The sequence below is a fragment of the Acomys minous genome, assembly GCF_964271855.1.
Source record: "Acomys minous genome assembly, chromosome: 4".
NCBI classification, from domain to species: Eukaryota; Metazoa; Chordata; class Mammalia; order Rodentia; family Muridae; genus Acomys; species Acomys minous.
Window position 1 is genome coordinate 46,681,384 of NC_140486.1, and position 20,557 is coordinate 46,701,940.

The 20,557-nt window shown below is 44.0% G+C and overlaps 1 protein-coding gene across 4 annotated transcripts in view; it reads right to left on the reverse strand.

Moving 5' to 3' along the window:
* The window catches only part of ARHGAP26 (Rho GTPase activating protein 26), a 382,879-nt gene that overhangs the window by 227,821 nt on the left and 134,501 nt on the right, over positions 1 to 20,557 (reverse strand). For all 4 annotated transcript variants that reach the window (XM_084779977.1, XM_084779979.1, XM_084779980.1 and 1 more), the window contains 2 exons: positions 19,958 to 20,052; positions 2,788 to 2,866 (listed from right to left, as the gene is read on the reverse strand). In XM_084779977.1, coding sequence (XP_084636103.1) covers positions 2,788 to 2,866; positions 19,958 to 20,052 — 174 coding nt within the window. The remainder of the gene's footprint in view (positions 1 to 2,787; positions 2,867 to 19,957; positions 20,053 to 20,557) is intronic.

The following is a 20,557-nucleotide window of genomic DNA, read 5'->3' on the forward strand; positions in this document are numbered from 1 at the left end:
TTTGAATTGAAAGGTCTCATTGGTATGTGGATAAAATCCATAATGTGTAATGTTGAAACACAGCTCCAATTTCTTCCTCTATCACATATCCATCAATACCATGAAAATATTCAATGTCTTTTACAATGTGATTATTGGCCAAAACTGTGGTTTATATAATAATTAACATGTTACAAAATCAACTAGGGTGTGGTTTATTTAGATGCCCCCTGCAAGCCATCCTAAATTGTTACTGAACAATGAAAGAACAACAACAACAAAAATTCTGCAGCACCACCTCCAAAAACATTCTAATACTGAGTAATATTGTAGGTCAGCAGGTGTCCATATTTATATCTCCCTAAGAAAACCTCTCAATATTAAGAAATTATTCTAAGAGCAGCTTGTGGAAAAGCCAACCAGAGAAAACCAAAACTCCCAAGGGGACACATTTAACTAATTAGGGAGAAGGTGATTAAAATGGAGCTGCTAATTGTCTACTATGCCCTCAACAGCAGGAGACAAAATTACACCTCACGTTACTGTCAATTACACAGTCCTCATTTGTCTGTATTTATATTTCCCTTTAGGACACTGAAAAGCACACAGAGGTGTAGTTTCCAACACAAGTTATATGTTCCTCTGTGGCAACAGGCTTATAGAATGTTTAGAGACAAAACTGTCTTATGTTTAGTCTTATTATTAATGTGTACATTCTGGAGCAAAGCTATGCTTTTTTCCCTCCAAGAGTACACTTTCGATCTCACCAGGTGTTAACCTATGGAAGGCTGGAGCGGCTAGGACGAGGCCAGCTACACACAGCTATCAGGTGGCAGGGAGGAGGCAGCGTGGAGGAGGGGGCTTAAGACGCTGCTACCACAGAATCAGAAGTTGAGCTGGGGCACGAGGGATGGGTTTGTTGTTGTTGTTTTGGCTTAGTTTGGTTTGGTTTTTTAAAAATCATATCAAGACTATCACACAATGAGAGGGTTTTTCACTCTGGGGATCTCCTACTCTCTGAGTTTGAGGAGTACCTCAAGAGAGCCAGAGAAAGTCAGTACTGCAGAAGGAACTAAGCATGAAGCTTTAGAAGACAGGCTGAAAATATATGTCTATTAAGGATGAGACCTAGTCCACCCAGGGACAGGCCTCAGCTGTGCCATGCAGCGGAGCCTGGCGGCCACTCACTGCACCTCTTATCCTCCTCCTCCCTGAAGTACACTAGAAACTGACTGGCAAGGCCAGTGGCCACCTCTGTGCATCTGGATTTCTTGATTCTCACATGAGGGCAGGCATGGCCACATCATGTTGACTACTGGAAGCAGCACACTGTGAAGCAGTACTTCACAGTGCTTTCCTGGGATGCTTCCAACTCCAGTTTCAAGCTGAAGCCGGGGACTGAGAGAACAAGCCAGGGAACCATGGGTCAGGTTATCAGAGCCTGGGTGCGGGCCCAAGTGAGCGCTCTGACAGGCACACACACTTCCATCCACACGTGCACTGTACAGCATCCTGGCTTGTTCTCTACAAAACTAGCCACTTATTATCTGTGAAGCTGGCAGTGTGTTATTTAATCTCTCTCAGACTGTTTTTTCATCTATACATTGAATACCAACACCTATTTCCTAAGACAGTGAGAAACATTTCTACAGATAACAATGTACATAGGAAAAATTGAGACTATATTATATTTTGGCCCAAGGAAAGAATTCAGATTAAACAGTTGTTTCATTATAGTTTATCCAACTTTGCCCAACTTGTAACTAGCTGCTTAAATACGGATCTATATGACTAAAAGTTATACAAACACTAGTTATTGCTTATGTTTTGTTAACTAGATGAGTCCTGTGTTTATAGAGCATGCAGTTGGGTGCAGCAGCATATGCGTCTATACTGACAGATCATCCAACCAGCATAGCCTGGAAAAAAGCCACAGACGCACTGAGATCATCTGCAAGGGGAAGTGGTTTGGGTCACAGTGTCCTCTAGAAAGCAGAGGCCATGAGCTGCCTTTTCAGGTACATGTTTCCCTCTCTGAATCACGGCCTTATCCATGTAGAGTCTTTTTATCTTTTATGGTGGAACTTAGCTAGACTTTACTCTTAAGATTTTTGTGACCTTACTACTGTAAAACTGTAGTTGGGATTCTCAGAATCAAGATAAAAAGGCCTATTTGGGGACTTACCCCAGAGCTCTCGGATGGGCTTTACACATCACACATTGCATAACAACCACAAGATCACACAACAACCCTGCTGAGGCCAGCATCTCTGAAATGGGAGCACAGATCACGTCACAGGCTTAACTGCTTCCATCTACCCTGATAATGTCCCAGTGCTTACCATGAGGTGTGAATCACCATAGCAATGGGAAACCTAGCCAGATGACAATGATAAAGATGCTGTGTAGCCTATGTATGCTTTTACAAATATATATCCCATTAAAAGCAGCCGGCCTAAGGCTCTGCAGCAGGCTCTGTGGAGGCAACATATGGTCAATAGCCATCCAGCAATCCAGACAACTCTGCCTCTTCAAGATGCCCAGAAACAATGTACCTGTGTCTATAATGGGGCAAAGCTGCTGTACCTTCACAAAGAATTTCTACCTTACGGAGTTACATACATATGGGCGGTGGGGGAGGGGGGACTGTAGTAACTAACAAACATCAGTCTACAAATTAAAAACGCCCCTGAGACATTGCTTTCAAGGACCCAGGGCTTTAGAGCAGCAGCAGCAGCCTCTCTGCAGGGAAGCAGCACACTGCTCGCTGGGGTCTGCATTGTTCCACTTCCCTGAATTGTTACTTACAGGTTCCCGGCCATCCATGGCTTCCATCCAGAGCCTACGGTCCTCCTCTGACAACGCCTGCATGGTGATAACCCCTGGCCTACAGAGAAAGGAGACACACAGACGTGACCACAGTGCCATACAAAGAGACATTGGCAGTATTTAAGAATATTTAAGAAATATCCACTTGTCAGAGTGAGAGGGTGCTGAAGCCAACTGCATGAGGAGAGGCATAGCACCCGGCTCCTGTTAGCCACGCTCCCATCTCAGAGAGCAAAGCCACCTCCTCACGCCCTTCTCTCACACAGGAACAAGAGGTAAAGGACACAAATTACTAACTTTAGAGCTTGTTTGTTCCTTGGATTGTGACCCACTTGCTTAATTAATAGGGTGTTTTGCTTGAAGGGGGAATGAAGTCAAGTGTTTCTCAAGCGAGCTGAGTCGCCTGTGGATAGAGAGAGACATACCCACGCTGACGTCGTCATACTTCTTGTATCAACTCCAACGCTCCTAAACTGCTTTTGTCACCAACTTTGATGATGTGGATAGGCTTCGCGATTACAATTGTATTAAATACATGTGAACTGTTTTGATGACTGCACAGAAGCTGTGCTGCACAGGCATTCACTTATCGTGCTCCCATTGAAATCTACTTGATACTCACAATGGGCACAAGCTCTCCCAACAGCGCACACAGCACCAGACCTTTACAGATGGTACCCCTCACAGAAAACACCAGACCTTTACAGATGGTACCCCTCACAGAAAACACCAGACCTTTACAGATGGTACGCCTCACAGAAAACACCAGACCTTTACAGAAAACACTGGGCAGCAAAGTGACTCAAGGAGAATGTCACACACTCCTCAAAGCAGAGTTTCCTTACTCGGTGTTGGTCGCATGTTGCCCACAAACCATTCCCCTCCAGACATATGTGCATTCTGTTGCAACAATTTACTGTCTATGAAATTGATAAAGAGCGCAGCCACCCTCAGAAATCCTAACACCGGTGGACCCCACCTCTAGCTAAGACGCTATTGGCAGCTGCTGGCAGCTGGAAGACAGAGTGCCTCCCCATGGAGGAGGTGGTCTGACAAACTGCCCATATTCTAGTGCTTAGGCCTACACCCATGCACACGCTGACAGCACTAAGTGGACTCAGTGGGCTTAAAATGCGTGCTGAAGTTGTCAGAGAGAGAGAGAACGGAGGGATATGAAAGCACCCGGAAGGAAAGGAAGGGCTCAAAGGTGAATTTGATCAAAACATATTATGTAATGTATAAAATCCTCAAACAATAAAAAAAATATTTTTAAGTTTAAGAATAGCTCTTTTAAGCCCTCATCTCCAAAATTTCAGAAATCCTGAAAGCCAGGAAGAGAGATCAAATGATCAAAAACTAAAGTGCAGTTGTCCTTTGTGCGCACATGCCCTCAGTGTGGTACTACATCCACCCAAACCAGGGTGCCAGACAGCAAGCATCTTCATGCCAATCTCCGTAACCTCTGTTCATGGCTAGTGTCCACTGTCCAACCAAGAGGATACACTTATATATGCTCACACAGACAGCTGTGCCTCTTCACCCACCATCCCCCCACAGTGCCTTCCACCTACAGTTTTCAAAGCTGTAATTACAGTATCTAAGAAATACCCACTTTTCAGAAGGAGAGCATGCTGGAGAGAGACACCGCACTCAGCTCCTGCCAGCCACCTTCCTACCTCAGCAAGCAAAATCACCTCAGGTGAAGAGTTCAGAGGTCAGGGGTGCAAGGAGCATGAGGTGGGAGGGGATGTGAAAGAGAAAGGGGAGGAGAGGAGATGCCCCAACAAGTCTATCTCCATCGGGGCAGACAGGACTATGAGGTTTAAAGGAGGTGGGTGTGTTGAGGATGGAAGACCCTGATTCCTGAAAAGGACATCATTCCTTGAGGCCACACTGGGTATTAGCACCATGTGAGAACGGTGAGTCTTTCCACTGCTTCTTCCAGATCGCTCCCTACTCTTCTCACACCCAAATGACCATTTCTCTCCCAGACGTGGCTGCTCAGAACTGAGCCTGCGGCCTGGAGGCAGAGTGGAGTCATTGTTCCCTTTCCTCCTTTCAAAACTGAGCACCAAGATGAGACTTGATAGCCTATCACCATAGAGTTGGGGAGGAGGTCCCCTCGGTCTTAGACCTAGGAGAGGGGAATAGGGTAAAAGTGAGAGGGAGGGGGGAATGGGAAGATACAAGTGATGGGATAACAACTAAGTTGTAATCTGAATAAATTAATAAAATTTAACTTTAAAAGAAAACAAAACAAAACCGAGCACCGTGGTGCTTTGAAATCAAAAGCCTAAAAAGCTATAGCCAGCTGCCAAGTCTACAGGAGCCCAGCTTCCATTCTCGGGGTGCAGCTGTACCTTCTGTTATTTGCTTGTCTTGTTTTGTTTGCTGGTACCACCTGTTTAAGTTGAGCAATCCATCTTTAAAAAAAAAAAAAGAAAAGAAAACTGTAGATTCCCAATCCAACCCCACCCTACTGAAACTGAACTTCTGGGCCTGATAAATCAGAGTAAAAGCCCTGAAAACCATCTGCTCCACCCCAACACATGCCCCATCCCTGTCCTGCAAGAAAACAATTTTAAACACAAGGGGTGCCCAAACACCAAGAGTGCAGAGGTATCACATATGTCACATCAACTTCGTGGCCTATGGCGTGATATTTCCACCCAAAGCCACCAAGAGGAAGTTCAGAAAGACTCAGAGGCTGTAAAGGGGTGGGTGGCTTAGTAACTAGGGAAGTCAAAATGAGCTGTTTTCGCTTCAAATATATCTATAAAATACAAATTATTTCCCACATGCAGTCTTTCTACTTTTGTATGAGGTGTGGCACACCCTGAATGACAGATGGTAGATAAAGTGCATAAACACATTTAGTTGTAATTCTATTCCCCAAATTCACACAATTTTCTCATCTAGATCCAGCACTATACTTTCTAGGTAGAAATATTTATAATTTTGCTTTATTACATTAAAAATACTAACGTAAATCCTACATGTTATTTTCCTATGACACCAAGATAAAAGGGTCAACCTTATTTTGGAATCAAACAGTACCTCTGGTTACTGTCTCAAGTCTCCTAAATTAACAACATATGTCTAAACAAAATAAAGTAAGAAAAACCTTCTGTGACGTGAAACTTTCCATATCAGCCAAATTCAAACTTCCTCTTGCAGCGTGTCTATTTACTTCACATTTGGGGTGTGTGTTGGTTTTCCATAGCAGAGATGAGAGAGTGAAGGAGAAGAGAGAGGGAACATGGGACATAGAAGGGAACTAAGGACAGTGAAAGGCAGCTGGGGCATAGGGCTGGAGATCTTCCTGGTTCTATACAACACAGTGATGGGGAGCAGCAGTCCAGCCCAGCACGGGGCACACCTGCTGTGCCGAGCACTCTACAAACTAGTCTTCACACCTAGACGTGAGATGAGTGCATTCTCACTATCTCCATTAAAAGACAAGAAAACCAAGACTCAGAGAGGTAAGAACTTTCCCCTGGTTGCAGCCAGTCAGCAGGACAGCTAGTCCATGACCACAATCCGACTCCTAGCCCAGGTAGATGATGCCATCCCAACGTGGAGGCACCAGAAAGAGCCCCAGGGAATTTGTGTGTACAACCCAATTCCTCTGGCATAGAAACTGACCGAGAATTCCTACAGCTCCTTTAAGAGTTCCCACATGGAATAAACATAACAGAATGATGAATGGCTCTACAAACCCAAATATTCATAAATATTCTTCTTCCCCCAGGGGTCTCCCAGGCCGCTCCCTCCAGGTATGACGGGGACTGACTTCCACAGCAGTGGTTTTTTACATTTTCCTCCCTCGAAACAGCAAGTGAAGGAAAGGCAATGATTTTTTTAAAAAATAGAACAAAGCAGGTGCTGCTGGCAGAAAGACTCGGAGATCCAGAGAACTGGGATGTCTGCTGTGAGGTCGTATCCCTTAAAACTTCCATGGAAGCTACATCCATGAAATCTCATCTTCATGGCTGCCTAACCAAGACCTGAACAGGGCAAGAACAACAAGCATGCTAACATGTAATGGGGTAACCCTCAGAGGGCTCCAATCACAGACAAAGAACTAAAAGCAACTAAGGAACGCTGACAGTGGGAAGGAAGAAAAGTCTTCCCCAGCTGGTTATCCAACACCAGTGGTTAGCCCTGAAATCAAACACATACAAGTAACATTATTATATGGACTGAGCAGACTGCATTTAGATATTTAGGGAATATATACACATATGTGTAACAACTACAGAAAGAGAGGAAGAGGCCATGAACTGGGGGGGGGGGGGGCAGAGGCTGTACATGAAAGGGGCTAGAGGGAAGAGAAAGAAGAAAATGATTTAATTATATTTTAATTTTAAAAAATGTTTAAAGGTGCTACCACAAGGAAAATGAATACTGGTAAGTTAGATCTCACCAAAATAAAGAAGACACATTTATTAAGAGATAATAATAAGAGAATGAAAGCACAGAGGCTAGGAGGTAGCCGAGTCAGTAGGTATCCGTATATATGAGGCTCTCAGTTGGCATCCCAGCACCATATAAACCAGGCAGAATGGAACACATCTGCAGCTCTACCACATGGGAGGTAGAGGCAGAAGGAGCAGAAGTTTAAGTCATCTTCAGTGACCTCAAGGACAGCCTGTGCTACCCTGTCTCAAAAAACTAATCTCAAGTCAAAAATACATTGAGAATAAAAGTGAGAGCAAATATTTTTAAGATATGCATCTCCTGTAAGACCAATATTCCAGATATGTGAGGAATGTTAACAAACAAGGAGAAAATTAACAATGAAATTCAAGTAAAAATCTTAATAGGCACTTCACAAAGGAGGATAGAAGGCTGGAGAGTTGTTTCAGTGGTTAAGGGAGCTTGCTGTTCTCCAGTTCCGGGCAGCTATGTCAGGCAGCTCACAACTCCCTTTAACGCCAACTCCATAGTACCCACTGCTCTCTTCTGGCCTTCATAGGTACATACATACTATGGTGGTTTGAATGAAAATGCCCCCATAGACCCATAGGGAGTGGCACTATTAGGAGGTGCGGCTTGCTGGAGGAACTCTGTCACTATGGGGTAGGCTTTGAGGTTTCAGCAGCTTGAGCTAGGCCTAGAGGTTTACTGTCTCTTCTCACTCCTGTAGATTAAGATACAGAACTCTCATTCTCCAGCACCATGTCTGCCTGTACGCTACCATGCTTCTCACCGTGACTATAACTGCTAAACCTCTGAACTGTCAGCCAGCCCCAATTAAATGCTTTCCTTTGTAAGAGTTGCCATAGTTATGGTGTCTTTTCACAGCACTAAAACATTAACTAAGGCACATACAACATTGCATGCACATGTGTGCATGCACGCACACACATACACAGACACACAGAAAGGGGGAGGGGAGATGGAGACAGAGACGGAGACAGAGACAGACAGACGGACGGATAGACAAAGAACAACAGAGATCCAAATGGCCAACAAATATAAGAAACCAACATCAAATGATCATTCATTGAGGAGATGTAATTTAAAAGCAGAATGATCTATACCCAGCACCTCATGAATGAAGAACATTAAAAGGTAACTTGATAATTTAGTAATGTGATTTTCAGACTTTGCTGGTAAGAAATTAAGGACTTTGTTTTCAATAGCAACTAGAACTGAACACTGTATGCGACTTCCATACATAGCACCAAGGAAGACGAGCACCTATGTCCTCCACAAGGCACGTTCCAGAACACTTGCCATTTTATTCACAATAATCAAAACTACAGCAGCAAAAATGTCCAACAAAAGAGGACACACAAACTGTAGTATATCTAAATGCTGGGGCGTCATGCATGCGACAACAACTAGAAACAGCAGTTAGGTATGAAGACCTACAATCTGACTGACTGCAGCTCCATGGTGTTCAAACTCTTAAAAACCTCACACCAGTCAGAAAAGTTATTCTACCTCCAAGAAGGGGCACGGCAGTGTCTGGGCAGGAGTATGAAGGAAACTTCAAGGATACAATGTTCATCTTGATCAGGGTCTTTGTATGTGTGTGCATGTGCATATATATGTATAAAAAGTCCTCAAAACATAGGCTTGGGATGTTTACAGTGGTACCTCAACTAGGAACTTGTTTTAAACACCAACAATTACAATCTCTTGTCAACACATGAGCCTCCCTACTATTCCAGATGTGTGATTCTGGAGAACCAGCAGCTGCTCTCTGCTGCAGGTGTGACTTACACTTTCAGGAAAGCAGAACAGAGAAGTTTAATTGCTTTTCTCTTGGGGTTGGTATGGCACCCTTGGCCATGTCACGAACTTGAAGAAGTGCATTGCACATTTCCAAGTGGTAAAACACAAGGTAAATACTCCCAAAAAATTAGTGATTACCACAAGGACAAATGCGGGACAATAGAAAGTATGGGTAGCATCAAAGAAATGCCTAGAGAAGGGCAGAAGAATAATTTAGAAGGGGAAAGAGACTTGCTGGTGCTATGGTCCACCTAACCGGCAATATGCTTACCCTGAAAATTACACTTCTCCCACAAGCACCAGGCTAAAGGAAAACACCAGGTCTGACATCATGGCTATTTCCTTTACCCTCCCCAGCAGAAGTGGACTGCTACTCCCTTTTAAAACTAATGCCTGATAACTGATAAGGACAGGGAAAGGAAGTCTTCAGCAAATTCTAGAAACTCTTCGGAGAAGTTCCCTCTAATCACCAGATGAGAGAGGGCACAAACTATTTAAAAATCCTTTCTAGAGCCCAGACCTAAAATGCATCTCCTCAAAGGCTGGCGCTTCCTAGCTGTGAATATATTGTTGGTGCTGGAGCTGGGGCAGCCTGAGGAGCATGAATGAGGATCTGCAGGTTTCTCAACACTGCTACACTCACAGCCTAAGAGTGACACCGAAAATAGTGATCCAACTTGAATAGAAATGAACAGCAAGAGAAAAATGTATGGGGAGGGAAGAGTGGAGACAGGGGTGGTAGAGAAGTGGGACGTGAGAACAGTCAGCATGCAAAGTGTGTATGTGTGAAAACTTTTTTTTTTAAAGTAATAATATGAGGCTGAGAAGCTTCTGTAAGGCAGGAGACACTGTCAAGAGAACAAAGCGACAGCCTACAGACTGGGAAAAGATCTTCACCAACCCTACATCTGACAAAGGTCTAATATTCAAAATATATAAAGAACTCAGGAAATTAAACACCACCAAACCAAATAACCCAATTGAGAAATGGGGTTTGGAACTAAACAGAATTCTCAACAGAGGAATATCAAATGACTGAGAAACACTTAAAGAAATGCTCAACCTCCTTAGTCATCAGGGAAATGCAAATCAAAACAACTCTGAGATTCCATCTTACACCCATCAGAATGGCTAAGATCAAAAATTCAAGCGACACCACATGCTGGTGAGGATGTGGGGAGAGAGGAACACTCCTTCATTGCTGGTGGGAATGCAAACTAGTACAGCCACTTTGGAAATCTATCTGGTGCTATCTCAGAAAACTGGGAATAGGGCTTCCTCAAGACCCAGCTATTGGAATATACCTTGGAATATACCCAGAAGATGCTCCAGCACACAACAAGAACATTTGCTCAACCATTTCATAGCAGCCTTATTCATAATTGCCAGAACATGGAAACAGCCTAAGTGTCCCTCAGTAGAAGAATAGATAAAGAAAATGTGGTATATATACACTATGGAATACTACTCAGCTATTAAAAACAAGGAATTCCCAAAATTTGTGGACAAATGGATTGAGCTAGAAATGATCATAATGAGTGAGTTAACCCAGAAGCAGAAAGACTCATATGGTATATACTCACTTATATCTGCATACTAGCCCAAGGGGCATGTTCCACGAAAGCCTTCACTTACCAGGAAACTGGGACAGAGGGGAGGACATCCTATTGGGACTCTAGAAGAGAGAAGCATGGGAGAATAGCAAAATAGAAGGATCCAGAGGGTCCTAGAAACCTACAAGTAAAACATTATGATAGGCAGATTTGGGCTCAGGGGTCCCGCTCAAACAATACAGGCGGTAAACTTTAAACCCCTACCCAGATCTAGCCAATGGGCAGAACATTCTCCACAGTTGAATGGGGTATGACTTTCATACGTACTCTGGTGCCTCATATTTGACCATGTCCCCTGGAGGGGGAGACCTGGTGGCACTCAGAGGAAGGATAGCAGGTTACCAAGAAGAGTCTTGATACCCTATGAGCATATACAGGGGGAGGTAATCCCCCTCAGGAACAGTCATAGGGGAGGGGAATAAGGGGAAAATGGGAGGGGGGAAGAATGGGAGGATACAAGGGATGGGATAACCATTGAGATGTAACAAGAATAAATTAATAAAAAAAATTTGAACTTCAAAAAAAAATAATAATAATGAGAAAATCATCTTCATTTATCTCAAGGCATGCTGCTAGTCATCCCTACGTCTCTTCTGATGCTGGTTTCCGAAAAGAGCCCACAAAAAAGCAACACAACTTCTTGCAGTTGTTCTAATTACGTTTCTACTGGGGAGACAAAGAGCATGGAGAAGAAAGGGAGTGTTTCTCTTACAGGTCCCACTCCACCCTCAGGAGAAGGCAAGGTAGGAAGGCAAGGCAGAAACATGGTGACAGAGACTGAGACAGAGACCATGATGGAAAGATGCTCAAGTGGTTTGTTCCTCTGGGCTTGCTAAGCCTGCTTCTGCACACCATCCACAGCCAGGGGTGGCGCCATCCACGGTGAGTTAGACCCTCGTACATCAATCATTAATCCAGAAAACGCCCTACAGACTTGCCTACTGGCCTATCTGATGGACGTGTTTTCTCAACCGAGGTTACTCTCCGCAGGTAACAGTAGCCAATGTCAAGCTGACTGACAAACAAACAACCTAACTAACCAGGAGAGAATTCTATCCAGAAAGCCAGGACCACCAATGTCATCCACAGTCCTCTCGTCAGCCAGGAACAATCAAATGCACAATCAGGGCAGATTCTGGGGTTCCTAGACAGCTTTCTGCTTCTAATCTTACTCGTGAATCAGTCAACAATAGTGATCTCAGTGGCTTGGCAATTGACCTACTTCCTATTGGACAAGGAAATGCTAGGACTGACTCCACCTCACTGAGAGAAACACAATCAGAACTTCACAGTGCTGTCCTCTCTAAATCAACCTCCAAAGATCTAGGGATTACTCACTCATTCATGAGGCTAAGTCTCCAGGTGGCGACAGCTCACTCTTGACTCCCATCCACACCACTGTAGATTTAAGGGTCTAGTTAATGGCAAAAGAAGGACTATGGAACCCACAGAAACTTATGATAGCCTGTGTGTGAAATGTGTCCCACTGTGCTCTTAAAGCTGAAAAAGTGAAGGCTCGGGAAATGAGCTTTCTATTCCTGGGTAAAAGGGGCTTGTCAGGTACCAGAAAGAGGAAGCACTGCTGGGAATACTGCTTCTTGATACGTTCTATATAATAAAAAGGGCTCAAAGTCTGCACAGATATGCCCGAAGCCATGCAGAACAGCCTTGGGGAATGGCATTCGACCCATGTCTGCTTACAGAAAGCAGGTAAGCAATCAAATCAAGGGCAAGAAGCTCTTTACTACCCCAAGGAAAATAGACTTGGGCTGCTCTCTCTAAAACCTGTAGCCTTTTATCTCTTCTTCATTTTCACTGTGGATAGAGCCAGAGGGGTAAAGAAGCAGTAGTCTAAGTTCAGGTCACAGAGGCAGCTGCCACCTGTCAGGGGGGTCCCATGGTAACCTGGGTGGAGGACAAATGAAAGAAACCAGAGGTCACAAATTGGTGGCTCCCACATTTAGCTAAGATTTACTGCTTATTCCATGCCAAACTGTACTAAGGACTTTATTTCTCACAATAAACAAATGAATTAAGTGTTATTATTAGGCCTCCTTTAACTTACTTAAGTTGCTTAGTTTTTTTGTTTTGTTTTGTTTTTGTTTTGTTTTGTTTTGTTGAGTTGGCTTATTTGTGTTGCTGAGGATTGAACTTGGGACCCCAGACATGCTGGGCAAGCTTTTTGTCACTGAGCTACATCCCCAGTCCTTTGGGGCTCTTTCTCAAAGTGAAAGATGGCCCATTGCTGTTAAGAACTAAATCTAGTATTGTTTCCAGGTGGGCCAGAGACTAAAGCAAGGCCCACATAATGCTGCAGCAAACTAATCTATAATGAGTGTGAGTGGTCCTAGAATTCGAGAAGACTGTCAACTTGGAGAGAGGAAGGAAGGGAGTAAAGTTCCCCACACACACACCCCAAGAGGTTTTCCTATGCAGCTTCTAATCAATGATTGAGAAAGAATTTGATACTAATGAATGAATGGAACACAACCAACTAAAGCCTACAGCACTGACTCTTGAGAGAAAAGGTGTCAGAATAAGTAGGACACTGGCAAGAATATTGGTCTAAAGAGTAAATATTGCCACCCCAGTCAGATAACTCCGTACAGGGTTATTTTAAAAGATATCTGAGTTGTAAACACCATATGAATTTCTAGCATACTAAAGTGCATGACCCATGAGTGTAACTAATACTGACTTCCAAGTGTGTACCATGTGCCAGCCACAGTTACCACAATGCACCAGGAGAAAGAATTACTAGTCCATGGGATAGGTGAATGTGAATTCTCATTACTGCTACTGACACCAAAGCAAGACAAATCTCTCTTTAGGCTCATCTGCCACCCCTCTCACCATTTGGATTCTGCAGTCTCACAATGAACAGAGCAAGTGAAGTTACTGGTCTGGTTGTTTTCTTTCTTGGGATTTATGTAACAGCCAATGTTTGGTGTTGAGAGGTTTTTTTAAATACTATATTGAGAAACTGGCAGATAAATGTGTGCACTCACCAACAAAGCAACAGATTTCACTGCACTGGTTAGAGAATAGAAATCAGGTTGGCTAGTTCAGTCTCCCATCCACTTCTCTAACCCCCAAAACCTAATCCTACTTAAAAACAGGTTCAAACAGCCAAGGCTTTCCTTAATCAGGAGCCAAAACAAAACCTCCCTTCCCCAAACCTTCAGTAAGTTCTGACTTAGCAAACTCCAGAGTCTGAGAACTTCTCTGGTAGTTTGCTATCCCTAAGAGCCAGGAAGCAATTCAGAAAGAACAACGCACGCACCCTCCACCACTGCCCACCCCACCCCCAGCCACCTAGTCAGAGCAGCATAACACCCTCTAAGGAAGGAAAAGCCATTTCCTGCCTGAAAGGTCAATGGCATTGAGACCAGCACTCCAACCCAGTGGGCAGGAAGGCAAAGTCAAACAGCAGTTCAAAAAAAGCAGTGAGAAGGGGAGGGGCGGGAAGCCTGGAACCAGGAAAAACAGTTCAGCTGCTACGTGAGATAAAGGCTGCAACTGGAAGGAGAAGCTTGGTTCTCAGCACAGGCTGGACAGAAGACAAACCCGATGCCCAAAGCGAAGAGTCCAGCATCTTAGTTCAGCCAACTCAACTGCAAGATTTAAAGAGGCCTGACTAAGTGGGCAGGCAGCTAGCTGCTGCCAGAGAGTAGGTATGAAGTAGCCTCTGAAGGGTGAGAGGAAGGAGCTTCAAGAGAAAGAATGAGTCACTGAAAATATTCTTTGCCTTAAGTAGTAATACTTATATAAATGGTCGCGTCTACAGAACCCCCAGGCACAGCCGACTCTGAATTACCAGTGTATAAATGGCAAGTGCTGTTCAACTGGACCAGAGAACAACCAATGCGTATACAAAACTGCCATCTAGAGGCTGAGTGTTCAAACAGGCTGTTACATAAGACCAACTCTCCTCAGAAAACAACCCTCAAGAGTCACACCATTTCACAAAGACACACAAAACAAGTCATTCACATGCCCATACCAAGCCAGACCACAAACTACCTTCATTTAAAATTAGTATGGTTTCCTGGGGAGATCATCAACTGGATGCGGACAGAAGTCTTTATCTTTTGTGGGAATCAAGTTATGAAGCACAGCACTGCATACAGAATCTCCCCCTAGTGGGCCTCATCACGTGGACCCTCTCTGTGCCTGTACTCACTCTCATATCACAGATAAATCGACAACACTATGGGAAAAGATGCTAGCTCACAGCAAGGCAGGTAAAAAGATTTCTTAGCAAAGATAAAACATAAGAAAAATTAGGCCCCAGAGTTGGAGCATACAAAAACAACAGCTGCACACACACGGGGCTCCATCACAGAGCCATAGTGCTATATCCCATCTTCAAAACAATCCTGGCAGCCATGATCAGCCCCATCTTAGTACCAGCAGCCCTATGGCTAGGAAGGGTCAGGTTCTACGCCCAAATATAGAGCTCCTTCTATCCTTTATTTAACCTACAATATGCAACCTCCTATGAAAACACAACTTGGAAAGATGATGCTGACTGACTGGAGGGCGCCAACTTGTCTCTTCAGATCTTTCATAAATGCCTGACCTCTGCTGCTCTGACTTCAACTGTACCACCATCCCTCTACACAGCAGCAGATCATGTGTGTACTCGCTAGAGTTTTAACTTAATTAACAGCTAACTAATGTTCTCTGGCCTCATCACTAGAATCCCAAAGAGAAAATTAATATACATTTAAAGCTGTCTTCATCATATAAAATAGGATTGAGCAATCACATACACATAATACTATATTAAAGGCTATAGAAAGTATGGATTTCCTTTTTTGCCTCTAAAAGCAAATCATCTGAGATAAACAGGATTAAACAGAAGTGCACAAAACATTCCAAACCGAACAGCTAGCCAACCAATACAAAGAAAATGTGTTACCAGGCTAATATGGGGTACCTGTGGACAAGGAGAGAACAGAAGTGACAGTGTGTGTATGTGTGTGTGGGGGGTGGGGGGGAGCCGAGAAATCAGGTGAGGCTTTTACAGAAGAAAAACCACTAGATTCCTACAGCTTGCGACATGGGACATCTGTCAGAAGAGCCTAAGCTAGGCCTGTGGCTCAGGCCTGTAATCGCATGTACTTGGAAGGCTGAGACAGGAGACAGTGAACTCAGGGCTGCAGGTGTCTCTCTTCCACCTGTGGTCCCCATCCCCCACCCGCCCCCACCCTCCACCACCTCAGGATGCTGTCCTTGCCACACTTCTGGATTTGACAGTGCTGGAGAGAGGCATTTCACAGACAGTTTCTGTTGGAGTCAGCTAGTCTTCAAAAAAAATAAAAAGAAAAGAAAAGAAAAGAAAAATAGAACAGTCTAATTGTTTCCTTTCCCTCAGTATAAACATTACCCACCCCTACTACACTGATTCAGTGAATCAAAAGAACCCTTTAGTTTCTATTTCTATTATTTCCCATATGGTCTAGTGGCCCCTCATGGAAGACATTAAGGAGAAAATCGTCTATGCATCACTTACATCTGTGAGACATTTCTTTAAAACAAACCAATCCAGGGATGCTGGCAAGTAACTACCACAGTGATTCTTCAGCTTAAACAAATATTTTCCCTACATTTGCTCAGTAATTTCCATAAGACAGTGCATGATGGAGTTAATTATTCAAGTGACTGAACACAGACCCTGGATAGTATTAATGGTCCACCTACAACTACCGAGGACTGTTTTTTCCATGATGCTCATTTTTAACCCAAAAGGTTTACATTGAACTGTCACAAAAAAGGAGTTGATCCACTTCAAGGAAAAAAAGTTAAAGCCAGTCAATTAACCAATGTGAAGCTACGAAAAGGAGGGAGGAATGGGAAAAGCAGGAAGGGAGAAGACAGGAGAAAAAGTAAGGTGACTGACACACATGGTCTACTCTGTGAAGTAGCGTGCAGGAGTGTGTACTGGATCACCACTTAAAAGGCCTTGGTGGGATGGGCTGCCACCTCACGCACAGGTCCTCCCTGCCAATACTGTGCTGGATCCCTAGCAGGACTATGACGAAGTACCACACAGTAGGATGGCAAGATGTTGGCAAAGTAGATCCTGAAGTCCACAGGATCTGCTCCATGCCTTCCTCCTCTCTGATGAACTGCTAGCAGTCAGGGTGCTCCTTCACTTGATCACTGGCACCCCAGTCTCTGTCTTCACAGTCATGGGTCATTTCTCTACAAGTGTGTCTGCCTCTACACCTGTCGCTCCCTGCTGACTAGGATGCTGGCTATGGTGAACTGGGGCCTATCTTGATTTCTTTTCCTGTTATTGTGATAAAATATCCTCAGCAAAAGCAACTTAGGAGAGAGAGGCTTCGCTTTAGCTCACAGCTCCAGGTTACATTCAACTGCTGAGGGTAGGTCACAGCTACAGGGCTCGAGAAAAACTTTATCACACTGCATGCAGAGTGCAGAAGCAAGGAGCACTGAATGCATGCCTGCTTATGCTCAGCTCACTCTGCTTGCTTTTTACATAGTCAAGGATCCAAATCCATTTTTAGGCTGTGTCTTCCCACATCGGTTGACATCAGCAAGACAGTCCCCTGGAGACATGTTCGCAAGCCAACTTCATCTAGACCACCCCTCACTGAAGCTTTCTTCCCAGATGATTCTAGAACATGTCAAGCTGACAGTTACAACTAACCATTAACACCACATATTACACAGCTGGTATATTTCACACCATATTTTCATAGTCTAAGTAATACAAATCACACTTGTATTCTGATAAATCATCACATTAGTAGCTACTACACAATTTTTTATGTAGTAGTTTATCTAATCTACCCACAACACACTCTGGGAACAGTTCAGCCCTTCTGTTGTTTCCTCTTCTATAACCATTTCCTAGGTGCCAACTTGCCCTTTGACCCCTGCCTCTGTGGCACAGCAGGTGAGACAACAGAGACTGAGGAAGACATAGTCCAGAAGACCACTATCTAGCACCAGCCACTCCCCGCTGATGGGCACTGGTGAAAAGGACATGGTGGGAGTCTTCCAGAGAAAGGACCTCAGCAGAGCTCACCAGGCAGCTGCCGCTTGGCATACAGAAATGCCTTTTGCTTCTTGCCCAATGTCAAGCCCCAGGCTGTCCAAATACACAGAAAGGAGCTCAGCCTGGGCTACAGGAGGATTTCTGGTGGTTAGATAAAAGCCAGAAGTTCTCATGAACTTGTGAAACTGGTTCCCATCTGTCAAGAGGTGTCATTTCCCCTTACCTCCGGGGCAGAAAGGCTACCTGTGGTTGTATAGCAAAGCTTATGTGGCCGGAGGGGTAGGGGAACTCCCTTAGTATCACAAGTACATGTTAGACATTTTAAAGCCCCTACCTTAGTACCACCCTGATCCTCACCCTCCTTATAACCCACTCTTCTCAGGAGTCTGCCTCTTCCTCTTCGGCCCCCGCCCCCGGGTGTGTGGGGGGGGGGGGGGTAGGTGTGTGTATGTGTGTGTGTGTGTGTCTATCTCTGTCTCTCTCTATATATCATATATATGTATATGTACACACACATATATATACATATATATTACCTAGCTCTCACCATGCTCTGTTCTCCATGTCTTACTATCTCACTATCTCCACACTGTCTCCCACTTCCCTAGCCCTGGCCACGTCCAATCTGCTGGTTGTACTCAGTCTACTTTTTCTCTCCACTCTGTAGACTCTTCCAGATGCCTCTGGCCATTCTCTGTCTACATCTACAATAAAAATCTTCCTTTTTGGTCATGTTGGTCATGTTGACAGTTTCTTCACTGCTCCCCCTCACAGAGTCTAACTCTTCTTGTATGTAAGCAATCTATAACACACTGGAGTCAAACAAGAGGGGAAAAAGCAATGCTAACTTGTGGCCTAACCCATGAGGTCCACCAGGAACACTAAAAGGAAAGGCTTCATGCTCCTACCAACCTACCCTGCTCCTTGGTGAAGACCCAACAGTCGCATTCTAGAACATTCCAACATCATCTGTGTCACACCACTGATGAATCACACAGGCTCTGAGAAGAAATGGACTCTCCAGATCTACTCAGTAGGCTGGGTGTGAAACATTTACTCTCGGCTCAGAATTCTAGCCTGCAAGGCCCCTCCCCCGCTTTTCTGTTTTGGAGACAGTTTTACCAAAGACCCAGTCTTGTCTTGAATTCTTAGGCTTAAGAAATCCCTCCTGCCCCATCTCCTGACAAGGTGGTATTATAGGTATGCACCCTCATGCCTGGCTAGCAAAAGTTTTTGAGCATGATAAACTAAAGGAACATTAACAGATGTGTTATCAAGAGTTGACATGAGATAGAGGCACCAGAGAGAATTTCAACTGTCCCCAAAGTAACTCCCTACAGCTTTCTAGAGCATCTTCTGTAGACACTTTAGCTTCAGAAAGCATAGTGGAGCTTAGTGAGAGGCTGTGGATTTTCGTTTTAAAAATTAAGGAAGAGACTACCTGGCATTGCATGGGTACTGTAATGAAGTTTAAGGGTTCTGGTGCTAGCACTAATGACTTGGAACAGGCAGCTCATATAAGCTCCACATGTTGATCTCACTGAAAGAACCCACTGCCAAGGAAATCCAGTATCAAAGAACTGGAATCCTGTTGAAAGAAGCCTAGTACGAGTGGGAGACACTATAGAGTTCAAGAAAGACAGTACAAGCTATCTATCATCTATCTACCTACCTACCTACCTATATATCTATCATCTATCTTTCTATCGATCATCTATTATCTATCATCTGTCTATCATCTATTTACCATCTATCATCTGTCTATCATCATCTATCATCTATCTATCTCTCTATCATCTATCTAAGGGTTGATTAAACAAGTGACTTGGTGTCTTTTCGGAGTATGCACATAAAATAATAACAAACTTTAAAAAATTACTTGAGTAAAACTTTTTCCATCCCAATTCTTATTTAATCATTATATTAATTTTTTTAAAGAGAAAAATAAGCAAACATCTGATACAATCCTGTTGAACAGACTGCTTTCTTTAAATACCTATCCCACCTCCTGGAGACATAGCACACATTCCTGAGCATGAAGACTAGCATTAAAGTAAAGCCAAACAAACCTAGTGACTCAGACCTGAACTAAACAACGGGAGGCTGCACTGACCTTCCGCAATGACCTAGCATCCAGTTCAAACTGGATACCCAAAAGTGGGGTTGGGGGCAGGGGTACAAGCAATGTGACTAAAGGGAAAGGAAACAAATCTAAATACAGTACTAACTTGTTCCTGAGGAGAATGCCTCAGCCCCTCACCTGTCTACTGCTTCCACATCAAAGCAGAATCTCTTCTCGATGGAGTCCGTCTTCCGCCGCGTGCAGGATTTGAGGGTGACGGACTCATCTTCTCCCTAGCGAGAACACACAGACTGTGAAGACAAGTCCAGAAGGCAGGTCTGCTCCCCTCTAGGACAAACATGGAACATAAATGGAATCTTACTTCACTTCTCAAATCTGTGTTCATAACCTACTGAGAGGAAATGCTCACCATACAGCTTCTCACGCAAGACTCTCCTACAGCTAAGATCTGACACCCTAATATTTAGTTAGGTAGAGCATGATTGCCGCTACATAGCACACATCTGCTCCTACCGTTTTAGTCAGGTTTGATATGTAGAGGTGACAAGAGTTGAAGATAACAGTCCCCTCCTAACTGAGCATCTGTGGTCCTTGGTTAGTCATCACTTCTTCAAGAACTTTTCTCAAACAGGACAAGGATCCCTAAGATGCATTCACACAGCACAGTGAACCCTCCCAGCCCCATGGTACCAAACTTAGCAAAAAGTAGATGAGGAATAAAAAAATGTCTTCCTATCAAGTGTTATTTTATAAGACTGAAAGCACCCTAAGAACAGA